The sequence below is a fragment of the Rhinichthys klamathensis genome, unplaced genomic scaffold, assembly GCF_029890125.1.
Source record: "Rhinichthys klamathensis goyatoka isolate OS25496 unplaced genomic scaffold, OSU_Roscu_1.1 h1tg000401l_1, whole genome shotgun sequence".
NCBI classification, from domain to species: domain Eukaryota; kingdom Metazoa; phylum Chordata; class Actinopteri; order Cypriniformes; family Leuciscidae; genus Rhinichthys; species Rhinichthys klamathensis.
In genome coordinates this window covers 1,096,126-1,114,444 of record NW_026606902.1, presented here as the reverse complement: position 1 = coordinate 1,114,444, position 18,319 = coordinate 1,096,126, and the positions used below count along the sequence as shown (strand labels likewise).

The 18,319-nt window shown below is 41.2% G+C and overlaps 1 protein-coding gene and 1 long non-coding RNA gene across 3 annotated transcripts; one reads left to right on the top strand and one right to left on the bottom strand.

The window, feature by feature from the left end:
- Positions 1 to 325: 325 nt before the first annotated feature.
- Positions 326 to 18,082, bottom strand: col1a1a (collagen, type I, alpha 1a). 2 transcript variants are annotated; one of them, XM_056234705.1, is made up of 51 exons: positions 17,860 to 18,082; positions 16,217 to 16,408; positions 15,829 to 15,851; positions 15,573 to 15,608; positions 14,654 to 14,746; positions 14,157 to 14,228; positions 13,766 to 13,810; positions 13,294 to 13,347; positions 12,904 to 12,957; positions 12,561 to 12,614; positions 12,367 to 12,420; positions 12,215 to 12,268; positions 12,084 to 12,128; positions 11,919 to 11,972; positions 11,515 to 11,559; positions 11,337 to 11,390; positions 10,780 to 10,878; positions 10,617 to 10,661; positions 10,382 to 10,480; positions 10,239 to 10,292; positions 9,901 to 10,008; positions 9,749 to 9,802; positions 9,488 to 9,586; positions 9,353 to 9,406; positions 8,502 to 8,600; positions 8,244 to 8,297; positions 8,082 to 8,135; positions 7,786 to 7,839; positions 7,624 to 7,677; positions 7,353 to 7,397; positions 7,141 to 7,239; positions 6,896 to 7,003; positions 6,652 to 6,759; positions 6,427 to 6,480; positions 6,257 to 6,310; positions 6,056 to 6,163; positions 5,857 to 5,910; positions 5,654 to 5,707; positions 5,382 to 5,543; positions 4,478 to 4,585; positions 4,190 to 4,297; positions 4,031 to 4,084; positions 3,795 to 3,902; positions 3,625 to 3,678; positions 3,402 to 3,509; positions 3,243 to 3,296; positions 2,990 to 3,097; positions 2,617 to 2,896; positions 2,322 to 2,512; positions 1,977 to 2,219; positions 326 to 1,672 (listed from the first exon to the last, which is right to left on the bottom strand). In XM_056234705.1, exons 1-51 carry the CDS (start codon positions 17,939 to 17,941, stop codon positions 1,526 to 1,528), a joined length of 4,347 nt encoding a protein of 1,448 aa, XP_056090680.1. In that variant the 5' UTR covers positions 17,942 to 18,082; the 3' UTR covers positions 326 to 1,525. The 2 variants fall into 2 exon arrangements, with proteins under 2 accessions (XP_056090680.1, XP_056090681.1); XM_056234706.1 differs by lacking the exon at positions 11,515 to 11,559 and having other exon boundaries at positions 11,337 to 11,387; positions 11,925 to 11,972.
- LOC130070334 (uncharacterized) lies at positions 14,131 to 14,792 on the top strand. Its single transcript, XR_008803866.1, has 2 exons — positions 14,131 to 14,262; positions 14,538 to 14,792. It is a non-coding gene; the product is annotated as an uncharacterized LOC130070334 (long non-coding RNA).
- Positions 18,083 to 18,319: the final 237 nt, after the last annotated feature.

The window sequence follows — 18,319 nt, the reverse complement described above, 5'->3', positions numbered from 1 at the left end:
AAGTTGCATTTTTGTCAACATAAGCGACTCAAGGCTGCACAAGGTTAGTACACGCAAGCATCAGAACATGCAGTATTTCTTTCTAACATGTTGACTTTAAGTTATTTTGCTTAAGTTTATGTCCTGTTGGTTATGGATTTCTCAGTAGTATAATAAACTACTTTAGCAAAAACACCATGAAAAAAGCACCAAAAAATGTAGCAGACATTTCTGATATTTTCTTTAATCTTTCCTTTTAGTAAAAACAACTGTAACAGGTGCAAGCTGTGCTTCATTCAAGTCCATTGGGCAGTCAGGGATGAGTCAAGATCACTTCTGACAAACATAAGGTCGACCACTTAACATGCTTTATTTCAGCATTCAAAATAATTAAAAACATCTCAAATTATTATACATATACAAAATAGGTACAGATCTTCTTGTTTTAACCCCCCTATGGTGTGCTTCTCTCATAATTGTATTACTTTTCTATTTTGAATTGCCTGTTTTATGCTTTAAAAAACCCTGGGTGAAAACCAAACAAATCCGGATTACAGAAGGGTGGGAAGGAAGTGGGGGTATAGCTGGAAGCAACTGGACAACATTTGGGGGGATATTTTGTAAAGAAACCAAAAGACAACAACCAAAAAGTGTCAAAAGGTGTTTGGAACATAAAAACAGACTCCACCTGCTTATTCTGCACTTAAAAAGACTGCGTGCATCACAGCTACAGTACTGCTTCTTAACAAAAGCTCTGCTGTCTGGCTCTTAGCTTACACTTGAGAAAGAGAGGCGTCTGTTACAACTGGGCAGCATGACACTAGGGTTTCTTTAGCACCAAAGGCCCTGTGAGCAAAAGTGACGAACAATACATTACTTTTAAAGCTTTCAGGACCTCATGAGGAAATAGCACCTTTACAGCTGTCAATTGATCTTTTAACCATACTTCTGCCAAGTAAAATCCTGACCTGGTGTTGGTCAACACTGGGAATTGCAGGTTTCTTTTTTGAGGTAGCCATAAGACATCAAAACAAAGTTGAACCCCTGTCTCTACAAGAAGTACTTTGTGTGACTCTTGAGAGGAACGTTGGCATTGGGCACCCGGTGGTCCTAATGGGTACAACACAAAGACACTTAAATGTCATTTTACAGATTTATTTAACACCTGAACATGGTACAAAGCATTTGGTTTCGCTCTTTCATTGTCCTTCCTCAGTGGTTGAAAAAAAGTCACTGCGATGTGTCTTTAAAACTCCAGGGGGATTTTACACTTTATAAGTATATATTATTTTCTTGTTGCCAGTGAAACAAATGAGTCTTCTAAAGTATCCTCTGTGTGGCTGATGACAAAATAGTGGTCCAAAAAAAGCCTGGTAACACACAACCACTGTCTTCTGAAGCACAGGTCTAAGCAAGTGGACCATTTGGACAGCCAAATTGAATTCTAGGGTTTGGTTTTAATGCATAGAAAAGATTTTAGAGAGATGATTGCTAGAAAAAAACACACACACACGCATTCAAACAATCTCAAGTCCAGATTTCTTTTTTACAAGAAGCAGACTGGGCCAACTTCAATGCCAAATTCCTGATTAGGTGCACCAACGTCCATAGGGGCGATGTCAATAATAGGCAGACGGGATGTTTTCGTTGTTTTGTAGTCAATGACTGTCTTGCCCCATGCACCGGTGTGCGACTGGAGAGATGGAAAAAGCAAAACAGGGATAGAATTAGAACCTTTGCCAAACCATTCTTTATGTTACTATAATAATAAACATTTATGTTGCTAAATTAATGTAAAGTTCATTCAGATAAAAGCTACTGCTAAATGAATATATATTAATGAAATCACATTGAAACAATGCTTTTATATTAATTGTCATTTTAATAATGTATCTTGTATTAGCTCTCATATTCAAGTAAACAGTACTGTTGTGATATTGAGATGCTGAATGACTGCGATAGTCACATCAATAAATGATCTAGAAGTTAGAACTCACCGTGCAACCATCCTCAGTGACACTGTATGTGAAGCGGCTGTTGCCCTCTGCTCTGATCTCAATCTCGTTGGAGCCCTGCAGCAGAAGAGCCTTCTTCAGGTTGCCAGTAGCCTGGTCCATGTATGCAATGCTGTTCTTGCAGTGGTATGTAATATTCTGGGAGGCCTCAGTAGACATGAGGCGCAGGAAGGTGAGCTGAATGTTGACATCCTCAGCCTTGGAGCCCTGACTGCCGTACTCAAACTGTAGGTTTGTACAAGAAAGTACAAGAAAATGAGCAAATATAAAAAAACAGACACATGAAAAAAAATATTTTATACTTTTTGGACTAGTTGACATCCTCACCTGGAATCCATCGGTCATGGCCTCTCCGAACCAGACGTGCTTCTTCTCCTTGATGTTCTTGCTTGTGTACCAGTTCTTCTTGGGAATGGAGGACTCAGTTGGGTAGACACAGGTCTCGCCAGTTTCCATGTTGCAGTAAACCTTGATGGCATCCTGGTTGCAGCCCTGGTCAGGGTCAATCCAGTACTCACCTGTGTTTTGTTTTTGAGGAATGAGAGGATTAAAGTAAGCATGACAATGTAGTATGATGACTGTAGAATTTAGGAATTTAGAACTGGGCAATTGAGAAACGTACCGCTCTTCCAGTCTGGGTGGCACATCTTCAGGTCACGGCAAGTGCGTGCAGGGTTCTTCTTGGTGCCATCTGGGCTCATGATGCTTTCAATCTGCTGGCTCAGGGACTTGAGGGTGGTGTCAACCTCCAGATCACGGTCACGCATCACATTGGCATCGTCGGCACGGAAGTGACGGAAGGGATCAGGGGCCTTCTCCTGTGGCTGGGCAATGAAGCCGATGTCAAATCCACCACCAGAGGGTCCAGGAGGTCCAGGGGGTCCGGGAGATCCAGGAGCTCCCTATATCAGCGAGTAAACCAAATATGGCGGGGTTAAAGTATATGTTTGGTTCACTGGGTGCATAGTCATGTAGAAAAAGAAAGAATCACCCACAGATGGTCCAATTTCTCCATTGCGACCACGGGGTCCAGGAGGTCCAATGGGTCCAGGAAGTCCGCTCATACCATCCTTACCAGAAGATCCAGAAGATCCAGCAGGGCCCTATTAATACAAAAACAGAAACATCCAAATTCACTCAGAATGAACTCCAAAACACTGTGTATATAATTTAACTACTTGATCAAATCAGAGAAATAATGGTAGTACCAATATGCAGCAAGATTATATATTTTATAATAATACTTACTCTAGGTCCAGCGGGTCCAGAAGCTCCAGCAGGTCCAGGCTCTCCAGAAGGTCCCTATTGACAAGAAAAAAAGAAATGAAAATTATAATTTTTTCAAGCTGTGGATATTACATTCGAGATTTAAACTGTATGTTCCATAAGCTAAAAAGAGTCACTTACAGGTGGTCCTGGGGGTCCCTGCATTCCAGTAAATCCTCTGTGTCCCTTCATGCCTCTCTCACCAGCCTCACCAGCCTCGCCCTTGTCTCCACGAGCTCCAGCGGGTCCCTGAATAAAGACATTACACCTCAGACAACAGGATTGTGTATACCACAGACAGAGCTACATGTAGAATCTGGTTTGGAAATTCTTTTGTGGTTTGAGTCTTTGACTCAGGACTTACAGAGGGTCCACGGGGACCAGCAGGGCCAGCAGCACCGGCAGGACCAGCAGGGCCCTAAGAAGGAAAAAAATAACTTGTCAGTTTTACAACTAACAACTATAAAACTAATCTACTCCCATACTTTTTAAGCCATCACCAGTTCAATTCATTTTTGGAGATGGGACACTTACAGACTCTCCACGATCACCAGTCTTTCCAGCAGGGCCAATGGGTCCAGGAGCACCAGGAGGTCCAGGAGCACCGGGAGTGCCAGCAGAGCCAGTCTCACCACGGTCACCCTATGTCACGAGCAGAAGAACAGATTTTTTTAAGGGACATATCCACAGTCACACAAACTAATGTGGGGTAACGAGGTTTGACTACTGAATGTGTTGCAATATGGGAAACCATTAAGTCTGCAGCTCACCTTGGGGCCAGCAGCACCATCACGTCCAGCAGAACCCTCATTACCTGGAGTACCCTAATGTAAAGCAAAGCACATAGGTGTCAACAAGGCAGGACTCTATAGTTTCAGGTTATGCCAATGAAGTTCAACAGGTATTGGTGTATAGGTGTGCATCCTTACCTCACGACCAGGCTCGCCAGAAGGTCCAGCCAATCCAGGGGGTCCCATGGGTCCTGGAGGTCCACGTTCACCAGAGGGACCAGAAGGTCCCTGCTTGCCAGGCTCTCCCTAGATGGAATGATGAAGAGAACTATGATGAATGCTTTACCATGACTGATGCTTAAGAAACCAACTTTCCAACTAGACGAACTCTTGAAAGTAGATACTGGCTGAATAAAATAAGTTCATGATTGTATGGCAGTGGATGAGCCATCAAAGGGTGTAAAACAAGGAAACCGGAATACTCACAGATGGGCCGGAAAGACCAGGGAAACCACGCTCGCCTCTTTGTCCAGGGAGACCAACAATACCACGCTGACCAGCAATACCAGCAGGTCCAGGTGTACCAGAAGGGCCCTGCAAGAAAAGAAGAAGGGATATTAGTGAGATAAAATAGTAAGTTCAGGGACATATCACAAGGAGTATTTATTTTATTCATGTCTTTATTTAACTGTGTTCTGTGTTCTTATAGCTAGAAATCATGTATAAATATCTACTAATTTATATTAGCATGGAGATCAAGATGGAAGACAGAGGGTGAATCTTATTTCCCTCTAGCAAAGAATTGTATTAGGGCAAACAATTGTGATAATAAGCACAGAATTGCCTTACAATTGAACTATACCTATAATTGATTAAATAACTACCCCATTTGGTAGACAGAAAGCTCTCAGTTAAAGTATAACTATTCAAGTTGTGAATTTGTAAGATAACTGTGAAAATTAGGACTAAAGAGTATCAAATAAGAAACAAATCCATGAATTAGGAAAAATGTATATTTTAATTAATATTATTATTTCAAACCATAAGTATTTTAAACCATCCTGCCTTTCATTCTGGGGATGACTTGGGAGAGATGAAACTGAGAGGCCAGTAATAAGTAATCTCCTTGATACAGTGTTTACAGGCCTTTACTCAAAAAGATTTGATGTGGGAAAACATTTTGTTGCCAGATGAGACCAGGATAGCATTTTAAATGCTCAAATAAATATATGTTGTGCACATATTTTGAGAGAAGAGAACTGGTTAAATCATCTGAATAATTTTGCAAGGCACTGTAATTGATATTATATTCATAGTTTGCTTACAGTCATGTATTTAACAAGGCCAGAAGGTAAGGCAATAGTGATATCGATCTGGATGAAAGACTTACATTGGGACCCTCAGCTCCGGGATTTCCTTTCTCACCAGGGGCACCAGGTGGTCCAGCAGCACCAACTTCACCAGTGCGCCCAGCAGGTCCAGTCTCACCACGGTTACCTTTCTGGCCCTCCTTACCAGCGGGTCCGGGAGCTCCTGGGGGTCCAGAGTTTCCCTAAGAAAAACAAGAAGCAATTAGAGAACCGTTGTTAATTATGGAAGAGGATCACAATTACCACTTTGATGTACAAATGACTACTATCAAAATATTTTGGAGGTTCTTACAGCAGGGCCGGGAGGTCCAACTCTACCAGCAGCACCAGGGAAGCCAGTAGCACCCTTAACAAAAAAAGTAAAAATGAATTAGTCTTATTGTGATATGTAATTTCCAAGTGTCTTTAAAAGCATAACATACTGTAATTTTTAGTTGTGCCAAGTACTGACACATCACCCAGGATGGAATATGAAATTATGAAAGTCATACTCACAGGGGGACCAGCAGCACCACGGGCACCCTTGGGTCCAGTAGAACCAACAGGACCCTGTATGGCACAAATCAATTTAATAAAAAATTTGGATGACACAACATTAGTGAAGATAACCATGACTATTACATGGATCAAACGTTATAGACCCAAAGGAGCATATGTCTGTTTTGGATGAGGAGATGATCTAAGAAGGTCACACCTGAGGTCCGGGGATGCCAGTTGCTCCTGCAGGTCCTGGAGGACCAGAATCACCCTTAGCACCATTGTCTCCAGCCTCTCCCTTAGCACCAGGCAGACCGTCGGCACCCTGTTGGAGAGAAATTAGACATTTGAACTAAGAACTGGCCTGTAATTGTTAAAACACTTTATAAGGATATATATATATACTAGAGTTACTCACAGGAGGTCCAGCAAATCCAGCGGGTCCTGAAGCACCAGTCTCTCCACGCTCACCCTGTTTGTAATTGTAAAACAGGTGAAATCATCAGATCATTTTAGTAAAAGAACTTCAATGTTTCTGCAAATGATCAATTTTGTATAGTATATCTGTGCATCAAGGATTGTGCTTACAGGTGGTCCACGGGCACCACTGGGTCCAACAAGTCCAGCTGCACCAGTCTCTCCCTGTTAAAATACAAATGATAGAACCATGGTTGAATATGCCCTTCGACTTTGTAAGAGTTATCATCAGCGATTATGAATATATGGAATTATATGGAATATATATATTGTATTATTCCATATATTTCATATATGTATATTCCATAAATGGAATCTAACACAAAAGACACTCACCTTGTCACCAGGAGCTCCAGCAGGTCCAGGAGGTCCAATTGGTCCGGTCATACCACGGATGCCATCTTTACCAGGGGCACCATCAGTACCCTTGCCACCTTGGTCACCCTGGGATAAGAGTTTGTTATCAGTTTTGAGAATCTGTGCCATTCGATTCATTTGCTCACTTGAATTGCTGTGAATTAGTACTGAGTGTGCTAACAGCTCTGACAGAAGTTGAAAGTTGTGCATCATTAGTACTCACTCTGTCACCCTTAAGACCTGGCAGACCAGCAGAACCACGCTCGCCAGGCATTCCTTGAAGTCCGGGAGGACCCTGAGCGCCAGGAGCTCCTGAGGCACCAGCATCACCCTAAGAAAGCAAGAAAAAAATCATACTCCTCAGGGCTTTGATTCGTATTTTGGGATATCCTCTGGATTGTGCCTAGCCATTCGCAGTAAATGTGTGGTATCACTTCAACAAAGTGTGTCAGGACAGGTGAGACTCACCTTGGCACCATCGTTACCAGCTGAACCAGGAGAACCACGAGCACCAACAGGACCAGCAGGGCCAGGGGCACCACGCTCACCAGGGAATCCTCTGTCACCCTGGGTAAAACGTAAATAGAGATACCATCAGTTCTTGTCCATCTCACAAATCTAGAACTAGAATAAGAATTATGGGCTATGTGCCATTTGGTGATCATGGTGTAGATACTCACTCTGGATCCAGAAGGCCCAGGAGCTCCAGCCTCTCCAGGAACACCCTGTAATAGGCCAAAGAAGGCAAATCAATAATGTGTCGCATGGCCTTTCATTTCGAATGAGGGTTTCCAAGAGACTTAATTGCTGTTGCTCAAAGAAAGAGCATGTTTATGCATAGTATCCTTGCAAGCAATGCTGAACTTTCATTAATCCCCTCTAATCATATTAGATCTTTGGTTCACATCTTCTGGTTTACTGTATATAATAAAGAGCAGTTCCATAACTTACCTGCTCACCAGCCTTGCCAGGCTCACCAGTAGCACCCATAGGTCCTGATTGACCCTGTCATTTAGATGCACAAAAAATAGATTAGCATATTGATGCCAATGTCTATAACAAAATAGTGTGTATTGAGTGGATGGGATGTGTGAGATGAGTTGGCACACTCACCTGGAATCCGGGAGGACCAGCAGGTCCCTGTTCACCTCTCTCACCAGCAGGCCCCTATTCATGAAAACAATATCATGAGACACAGTGGTTCATTAAAGTAATTATACCTCATTGTTATTGTAAGTATTATTGTAAAGTAGTAGATGTAAGAACAATATGAGTTGAAACTAATGTTGTATATAAAGCCATTATATGAATATTTGAGACAGTTTGTATAATGTATTAGCAGGACCACTGTTTTAAATGAGGCTGAAATAATGTTAAATGACATTATTGGATATTGAAGTGCTACTCACAGAAGGTCCAGTAGCACCAGGGGCACCAACATCGCCGTCCTTACCAGGAGCGCCCTAGAGTTAAGCATAAAACACAATAGAATAAGGCCCAGACTAAGATGCTATGAACCAAAAAGGGTAAAAGATAACTGTGGTGTGTAAAACAAAAGCACAGATACTTACAGTGGCACCGACAGCACCCATCACACCTCTCTCACCAGGTTTGCCACCCTCACCCTGCACAGGGGCAAAATTAACATCACTCTTAAAAAGATTTTTGTAACAAATGCACACTGAACCAGAACTCAAAAGTTTCTTAGACATAAAATATAAGCTATCAAGGTGTGACTGTCTGCATTTTGGCTATGCAGTGAGAATACTCACATTTTATAGTGTAGTTTGTTTCAAACTGAAAGAGTCAAGAGAGTTTAGTGCACTCACAGCAGCACCCTTAGGTCCAGGGAATCCCATGACACCAGGCTGTCCTCTGGCTCCAATGGGGCCAGGTGGTCCAGGGCGGCCATCTTGTCCAGCATTACCCTATTAAATATAAAACAAAAAGACCTGTGAGCTTTGATCCTTTTCTACAGATATCTGGGTATGAGATGGTATGTATGAATGAATGAATGAAGGTTTCATTAGTTAACATTAGTTAATTACTTACAATGCTTAAGTCTAGTCCCAGACTAACATGCATGTTTGAGTTGGGTTTTAAAGCAACTTGCTCTGACATATGTTAAAATATGTGACTGTCATTGTTTTGTCTCAAGATTCACACCAGTAGTGGTTTTTCTAAAGCACGTTTATAAAAGCTACTTTAATATCCTAATTGAACTATAGTCTAATCCTGGCTTAATCTAAACCCTGTCTGTGAAACCAGGCCAATGGTTTGACTGATTTAAGTGTCTTTTTTAAAACCAATGTTTCTTTAAATGTTCTGGAATAAACAATCTAAGGTGTCAAAAGCAGTTTTATGCTTGATATTGTATGATTCAGAGGTGTAAGAAAAGGTTCAGAAAGTAAAAGTTCTCCTCAGTATTTTGTTCCAATCACCTGGATTTGCTAATTAGCTCAGTTTTTTAAGACAGGATATAGAACTAATTATTAAATCAGTTCATGGGTGGAATAAACATATGGCAGGACTTCTGACCCCTGGACTTTACACCTCTGGTTGGATTTCAAACACCGGATCAAACCAGTAGTATTCTAGACCACTTTAGCATGCATTTGGGTTATCTGTTATAGTGTAGTTGGTTTGTTGTGACATTATGGAGAATTGTGTGGGCACTCACAGTTGGTCCGGTCTTTCCATCAGGTCCAGGGCTGCCAGGGCTACCAGTCATACCCTGTAATTGGCACGAAGAGAGAGGGGGTCAAACACTGACATACTAATACACAATCAATCCTGTGGATGCCAATTTTCTCACCTTGGATCCTGGCATACCAGGTTCACCATTGCGGCCAGGCTCACCAGTGGCACCCTTAGGTCCAACAACTCCAGGGCCTCCACGCTCACCAGTGGCACCCTGTTACAGAGATCAGAAAGAGTTGCACCATTTACCATTGATGAAATTTGATATATAAATATGGTAATATCCTAAACAGATTTTCTGCCTATTTTCTGTTTAGTTGCTAACTAAAAAGGATGTTAAATAGTATGAAACATTTTGTATCTTTTGTAGACCCACCTTAGGACCTGCAGATCCATCAGCACCAGGGAAACCACGAGCACCAGGAGCACCCTGCACAAAGAGGTGTGTAATTGTTAAGGTCTAGGCCGCTTTTAAGGTTCTTACTAATATTTTCGATTATCTGGAGAGGTTTAAGTGTGGGTACATACGCGTTCACCAGTGGGTCCACGGCCACCAATAGCACCGGGCTCACCACGGGCTCCTCTCTTGCCTTCCTCACCAGGTGGGCCAGGGGGACCCTGAACTCCTTGGGCACCCTGGGTAAGCACACAAGAAAAAGGAAGATGGTTAGAAATGAAAGAGACAGTCAGATTAGAAATCAATTATTGTAAAATAGTTGCTTTTTCAGTCCTAAGGCACTGTTTTTACAAAGCTGTGGAATGTTTCAACTAAATTTGCATGATTAGATTGATATAAAATGGAGTTTTAGAAACAATGAAGTGTGTGACAATGTTTTCTAAATCAAATAAATGAAGTTTATACTTACAGCCTCTCCCTTAGCACCACCCTCTCCTTTGGAACCAGGGGCACCGGCCTCACCCTGTAAAATGTAAAAAGTAATTGTGTGAAATAATTCACATTTTGTTTGAAAAAATGTGGCTGATGATCTGATAAGAAATAGACACTTACGGTGTTACCCTTAGGGCCAGGGGCACCAGAAGCTCCAGCAGGTCCGGGAGGACCGCGAGGTCCAGGGAAACCAGGAGCACCAGCAATACCAGGAGTGCCCTGCAGGTGGCAGCAGAGAGTAACAAAGATATGCCGTTAATTTACTAACACCAAAGTTCTAATCCAGGAAGAGGAAATACATTGGCCTAAAGAAGAACTTTTATCAACAAGAGCATTTGATTAAACCGATACTTACAGGAGCACCCTTGGGACCAGCGGCACCATCAGCTCCATTGTTACCCTACAGTAGAAGGAAAGCAAAATGGACAAGGTGGTCAGGACTGAACTGCACAAATAATTGAAATGTAAAACTGAAAAAAATATGATATTATATTTGGTGTTTGCAAAGATTTACTCACAGCGGGTCCAGCAGCACCAGCAGGTCCAGGGTTACCAGCCTCACCACGGGCTCCCTGGGGTCCCTCTGCACCACGAGATCCCTGAGCACCAACCTCTCCCTGGAGAAAGCAAAGAGCAAGAGTGAGATGGGTCAACATTACACTTAAGTAGAGCTACACGGGGCATCTCAATTCTCAGTGTAAATGAAGAATTGTGTTTATAGTCCATAAAAAAACCTTAAGATAATCAATATCTCTATGACGCTAGAAGATAAGTTTGTATGTCATCTTAAGTTTCAGATAGATGACTTTCTATTAATTTATCTGTTGTGGATCATTCAAGCTCCAAACAAATAATAAGTTCAAATAAATAAGCTTTGACCTATTAACACATTTCCAAAGATCAACGCTTCATTCATTGTTGGCCTACATAATCGAGATGATCGACAGAGTTATCGAGAACACCGACATCTGGCTCTATTGACCCACCTTGTGGCACTCTAGCTATGTGTTTGGTTTGATATGGAGTTTGAATTTGTGTAATCATGTGAACAAATGAGAGGTTTTTTTTTTTTTACCTTAGCTCCAGGGCCACCAGGGAATCCTGGGGGACCAGCAGGGCCAGTTGGACCCTAGAAATAGAACAAGAAAAAAAATTATATTAATTTTTCATATTAATTCAGATCTGGTGTCTTTACAAAAATAATCTGGTCTATTTTATTTTTAAAAAAACAACAACAAAAAACTGCTACTTACAGGAGGACCAGCAGCTCCAGCGGCACCATCATTACCACGAGCACCCTGAACATTTGAGAACATTGAGAAGTGGTGATTATTTGGAAGTCATTCATTATTTATATATTGAAAGTGTAATCTGTGCTATGGAGAGGACATGACTCAGATAAAGGATTTATAAAAACTCTGTTTTATGTTTGAAGGAATATCTCAACACATATAAAATGATCCAAAAGGTGCAGTAAACCTTTGAAAAATGTGGTTAAGCTACTGTGAAATGCTCAATATCCAGGTCTGTCCTTTGTTAACAAGGTACAGCCTGTTACATCTATAAATAATGTATAACACTGCAACATAAGTCATATATCAGGACAATAATAAAGTACAGATCACTTCAGGGTTATAAGGTTAAAAGGGTTACTTACAGCAGAGCCAGGAGGACCAGCACGGCCTCTCTCGCCAGGCAGACCACGAGGACCCTGGAAAACAGATTTACATTAGAAATTATGAATTTGAGAGAAACAAATTTGCAAAATAGCATGAAAGTCATGCTTAAATATGCAAATCAAGTGCGAATAGATGATCCTTACCATAGCACCAGGAGTTCCGTTCTCACCAGGGGAACCAGCCTCACCCTAATGGGCAAAGCAGGGTGTTAACTGGTCTGCTTACTGTGAAATTTAGGTTTAAGTGTAATACTGATTTTAAATTCTGTTTTCACCTTAGGTCCAGCAGGGCCAGAATCTCCCTTAGCTCCATCTAGACCGCTGAATCCCTGAGGTACAGAGGATGCACGTAAAGATTTAATTCATGTAGACATAGGTTGATAGTCATCAAACGAGAGGAACCACTCCCTAGAGCTAGAGCACTCACTCTGTGTCCCTTGATGCCTGGAAGTCCAGGGGTTCCGGGGAATCCACGAGCACCCTAGGGAGAAAGAGAAAGGCAGAAGGATTTTACACCCTTTTCTCCTTTTGTGGGTCAAACACCATAATGCTAATAACTAATGGAATGCAATTATAACAACAGTGTTTTAATTCGGAAATCCCGTGAATAGCAACACTCACCTGTGCGCCAGGGGCTCCGCGCTCACCAGGGCGACCGGGTTTGCCAGACTCACCCTACAGAGTCAGAGAAAAACAGATGAGAAAAAGGAGAAAGAAGCGGAATCACTGGCTAAACCCTAGAATGAATTATGAGAAATGTTTGCTATTTCACTGTCACTATTTCCTGATGTTTCTTTATCTGTTTCCCTATGATGTTGATAAGTTTAATGCTCGGCTCCCCAAAGTCTTAGATGAACAATATGCTGTACTATAACAGAACTACACTGTATTAACTAATGAAGTAAAAAGAAAAGGTTCTTACATCATCATAAACCAAAATCTAAAAATGATGTGGATTACTTACATCCTCTCCGTTCTTTCCAGGGGGACCAGCGGCACCACGGGGACCCATTGAACCCTAAAGCAGGAAAGCAGCAGAAAAAAAATCTAAGTTAGGAAAACCATTTGTGTCCATGTGAGTGTATTTTTATGTTTCACGTTGTGGCGGCATGAGTGAGTCACACTTTGGCAGAGTGAATTATCCAGATGAAAAAAGTGAAATATTGACTAAAATCTAGGTGCCTGAGGTCAAGATTCATGAACCCTGTACCATTTTGACCTACTGGAGTCACATATCTAAGTAGGTTAGAGTAATATTAATGTGGGGGAATGTAAATGGGTAAAGTGATTGACCTCAGATATTTACTGTGTGTTTGATTGGATAGATGTACAGATTATTTGTTTAGATACTCACAGGAGCACCAGCCTCGCCAGGCTCACCAGGGGGGCCAGTAAATCCTTGGGGTCCCTGTAGAGGAGGACAAAGGGCACAAGTTACAAAAAGCACAAGCCTGAGGAACACTGTTTACAGTGCGAGAGCGAGATTACATGCTAAATTAAGCATTGAGGAAAAAGGTTGTAGCTCATTTAGACTTCCTGGGTGGATAAAAATGAATAAAAAAAAAATAAAAAAAAAAAAAAAAAAAACGAATACAAATTACATGTATTCTGATTTTCCCAGGTATAAAAATGGCAGTAATCAAACTAATTTCACAAAGATTAAATTGAAAATGACAACAAATAAAAAAAGGGGGTTTTATGAAAAACATTAAAAATGCATGGTGCATATTTATATTTATCTATTCATTTAAACATGACTTCCAATATGGAACTGTTTAAAACATATTATATGTCAGGATGACAAGACTTTTAAGAATTGTACTCACAGAAGCTCCAGGAGGCCCAGGGGGTCCACGAGGGCCCATAGGTCCCTGCAAAAAAAGAGAAAAAGGAGATATAGTCAGTAAACCTGACAAAGTAACAATTGGTGAACATATTGTTCAAGGGATATTTTGTTTGAAGCTACATGCTACACATGCCTTGTATTGGGCTAAAGTGAGTTCTGTTTAGATCAAGAATATACTAAGCATGTGTTTGTAGTGCAGCAGCTGATTTGATGCTGTCTGTTATAAAAAGATGAATGGTGATTATATAGAGAGATAAATAAGTGGACATGCATATTGTACATTTATTGCAGTGGTATCTGCATCACTCAGGGGTTTGTAGGATGCATGCATGTAAAGGAATATGTGTCGGTTAGCATGTGTGCATTTTTACCATGGGGCCTGGGACGGCCATTCCACCTCCGGATTTCTCATCAAAGCCACCAGACATTTGAGGAGAAAAGTTCTGTGGAGGGACAAGAAGAAAAAGCAAAGACCTTGTCAGTAATTTGGACTGGGTCCATTTAGTTCTTACAAAGGATGAGACGAGAGACCCTTAAAAGGGATCTGTGCTCATCTCAGCACAGGACAGGATGAAACGTAACTGAAAGTATCTAGCAAGCTCATGTTCAGGGGCTTATCTTAAACTTAATCCAAAACTTTGCACGCCTGTGTGCAACTGTAGCCACTGCCCCAAGGGTGCTGTCCACTTTAATGGTGCTGAAATGTGTCAGCCCTGTGACCTAAAGGTGTTTTAAATGTGATCTGATTTCAGATTCTGGCCTAAACAAACTCTGGAAGTTTTGCACCTGGCCTGAAGGTACATTTAAGTTACACCTTTTACCGGTTGGAGAAATTTAGTATTTTCCCACTTTAGGATAAGATACTTACTCCACCAAGGCCAGGAGGTCCAGGGGGGCCTGGGGGCCCAGGAAGGCCAGGCTGTCCAGGGATTCCATCATTGCCAGCTGGGCCGGCAGGACCCTGTTTAAGGTCAAAGGAAGGGAAAATTAGGATTTAAGGGGATGAGGCAGATGCTACACTATGGCACAGAAAGGTTTCTACACTGAGTCCAGCTCACATTAAAGCGCTTACAGTTCAAAATGATTCACCACATCTATAGATCAGTCCTTTTTACTTGGTAGAGGTATAATGGTGGAAAGTGGTGGGCTGATATATAATTCGGTTGTCTTTTTACATTAAATATAGACCAAATCATCTTTCTGTGCCTCATCACAAGAGTAGCTAAAACACCACAAATACCATATAATAAGACAAACTAAACCATCTGTATGTGCTTGTGGCATAATTCTGTTGTTATGGAGACATGTCAGAAGTAAAGCATATCATTAGTGCTGCTGGTACTTTCTGTGTATGATTACTTATGATATATATATATCATGCATTACCATGCATTATAAACCACGCATAACCTTGCTAACAAACACTTGAACAACTCAAAATCTCAAATAAATCAGATTAAAACTAGTTTTAGATAAAATCCAATGTCAGTCAGATAAGCTATAAAAAAGAATTTATGACTAACTATGAGAAATGTAACATTTAGCATATAGTTATATAACATACACATACATACAACATATATATATAGTTTTTAAGCATTATATATATATATATATTATTTATATAGATGTGAGGGATAAAATCTTTTTGTGCAGTGCTAATGACAGCTGATTTTGAATTACATGTTTTTTTTTGTCTTCAAGAACTTAAAAGATGTTCATCAAGTAAACAAAACCCTCGACGAGGCAATAAACGGATGCATAAAAAGAGAGAAATATAAACCTACCCTGTCACCCTTCTCACCGGGAGAACCTCTAGGTCCCTAAGAGAGAGTGATGAACACAAATGAGTTTATAAGGATTTGTTTTCCCAGATAAACATAACAACTTTTAATTACCTAGTTTCAAATGAGTTCAAAAGATGCCTTGAGCATGCTGTACTTATTGCAATATATTGGACATTTAACAAGATTCTTCTATGAAGCAATGAACTGAAAACTTATTTGAGGCAACATAAGCTGATAAAAGTAAAGCAACATTTACCTCAACACTGGGTTCCTGGAAATCTATACAATTGAGGGGGGAAAAAGAAAAATTAGAATCATATAAAAACAGAAATTAATTAGATCCTTATCAATTCTAATCAACAATCAGCCTAACAAATGAGTCTCTGGTTTCCCCAAATTAGATTTGAGGCTTTGAGCCTTGATTTAGGCCTACTAGACCAAGAACCAAGCGACAAATTAATCCAGTGAATAACCATAAGGCTTGAAGCTTGAAAGTCATATTTAAAAATCCAAGGGAGTGAATGTTGTGGATCCATAAGAATGTTCCCAGACATTTTTAATGGGGGAAGTGGTGGTGGGGTTGTTTTGTTTGCCAAAGGTAAGGGGGAATAACCCCCCGATGCGTGAGAATCAAGGCGTCGTACCGTCGTCTGGGCAGACGGGGCAGCACTCGTCGTGGGGAATCACTGGGTTGGGGCAGTCGGTCGTGTCCTCGCAGATCACCTCGTCGCACATAACGGTGCCGCTGTCGCACACGCAGATTTGGCATGGCTCTGGTTTCCAGACGTCCCTGTCATTGTAGACCTGGCCGTCCAATGTGCAGCTGCCACTTGTGCCTATAACGAGTATAAGAGTTGCATGAGTGTAAAAGTAGAAATGTAAACGTTTGCTATTTGACTATGTCATATGATTTTAAATATTCAGGTCAGTGTGTTTCTTGTTTACTGTCGTCCACGTGAGCCTAAATCAGTGACAGAAGGTGGGAAATGCTGCTAATGTAGGCTACTTTAAATCATCTTTAAATAACCTCCAGATCTCTAAACTTAGATCTTATAAGGGAAATGTGAAGGATTTGGTCAACTGAAAGTAGGCCATCACTTTAGCATTTTCCTTTGAAAAAAATTCCCGTAGACGTGCATGGGAACAGAATAGCGGATGTTAACGCGTCGCACACCTTTACTTTTGCTTGAAAATGTTTGGTTTGAAAATGACCCCTAGGTGGCGTAGTGCCGTTAGGCCCAGGTTCTATTATTCAGTGGGAAAAGCTTGAGGGGAAATTTCCACGTCTGCTGAAGCTCACCGTCCATCATGACATTAAGTAATTGAAAACTGTCGACTTGGCAACGGCTAACGTTTTCCTTCAGTGGAAAGTCTGCTGGGTCCGCATGTGTTTTCAATCACCATAACAGAGGGGGGAAAGGGAAAGGGATGGGGTGGGGGATTGTCAAAATATGATGTCATTGCACATTTAACCACCAAGTGGCGCTGGGATACTGCCTGAAAAACGTAAGCCCTTCAGATGTAAAATTATGGGTCTGGAATATTAATTAAAAGTAAAAACAAAACAAAAAACATTTAAACTATTATTCTTTCTTTATTATTGTACAGAAAATCAAGTAGCTTTGTTTGAATGTAGGCTACATAGCAGACTTCACTATCCAGTTTGGAGAGATGCTCCAAGAGTGAGATCATCTCTTTTTGTTTGGGGGGAAAACTTTTTTAAATGGATGTCGCCCATATCCAGATTATTTTGCTGGAATTTAACATCTATATTGTTACCAAGTTGCTTGGTTTCCCCCAACTGGCCAATTTTATCACTAAGCAATGACTTCTGAATGTGTATTTATCTCAAAGTTTTTGGTTCCAAATTTTTATCAGCTACTCTTCAGTATTGAGCACATTATGGAATATTTGGTCTTCTCTTCCCTGTCTGCTTTTCTCATATAGCAGCTGTTGAGGACAACACATTGCGCGTGGAGGAGAATCTCCCAAACCTGTGCCAACTTGACTCCAAAGGCTCGTGCATGCAGAGCGTGAAAAGGCCCAGTGGGTCTAATGCATATCCAGACTAAGCAAATGTTATTCTTCCATTCCAGAAGAAAACATAATCTATGATAAAGGTTATAGGAAAACGCCTGCATTACTTCTTTTTTTTTTTTTGTAGTCCTCTGAGAATAATTTGTCTTGCTGTTTCCTTCTAAAGCATCACAAAATAGCCTCACTGCTTCACTTTTGCACCCACTAACCTCCAGCAAAGCTTAAAAAATTGTAGAAAAGTTATACTTACGATCATCCTCGCCTTGTCCTCTTGCCAAAAGCACCGTTGCGCTTAGCAACAGCGCCAACCGAATATCCACAAAGCTGAACATGTCTAAATATTAGACATGTAGACTCTTTGAGGCGAGGGAAGTTCTTTTTTTTCCTTTAGACTCCAATCATACACGGTAGGGTCCGGTCTTCTGTGATTCCAATCCAGACCCCAGCAGAAACTCCCTACTGCCTAAACCAACTCTAGGTCCTGGCTTTTATACCCCAAACTTTCTGGGAGGTGCCGGGCGTAGATAACTCAAGCATGTTCACGTTTAATAGAATAGCGTCCCTCCTTCACCGGACAGGGGGGCTGTCTTCACAACGTTTTCAGAACTAACATCTGAAGAAACCTGATCTCTTAATAAAAAGGTGAGGGTTTGCTCTCAAAACTTCTTTTTGGTGAAGCTACGTTGTGTGCCAAGGTGACCACCTGTATT

Excerpts from the sequence above, each read along its gene's own strand:
- col1a1a (XM_056234705.1), bottom strand. The coding sequence starts at position 17,941 with ATGTTCAGCTTTGTGGATATTCGGTTGGCGCTGTTGCTAAGCGCAACG. Across the intron at positions 3,679-3,794 it reads CTGGTGATCGTGGAGAGTCT|GGCCCTGCTGGTCCTGCCGG; the intron begins GTAAGTGTCCCA and ends TTTCCTTCTTAG. Across the intron at positions 2,220-2,321 it reads CCATGACCGATGGATTCCAG|TTTGAGTACGGCAGTCAGGG; the intron begins GTGAGGATGTCA and ends ACAAACCTACAG.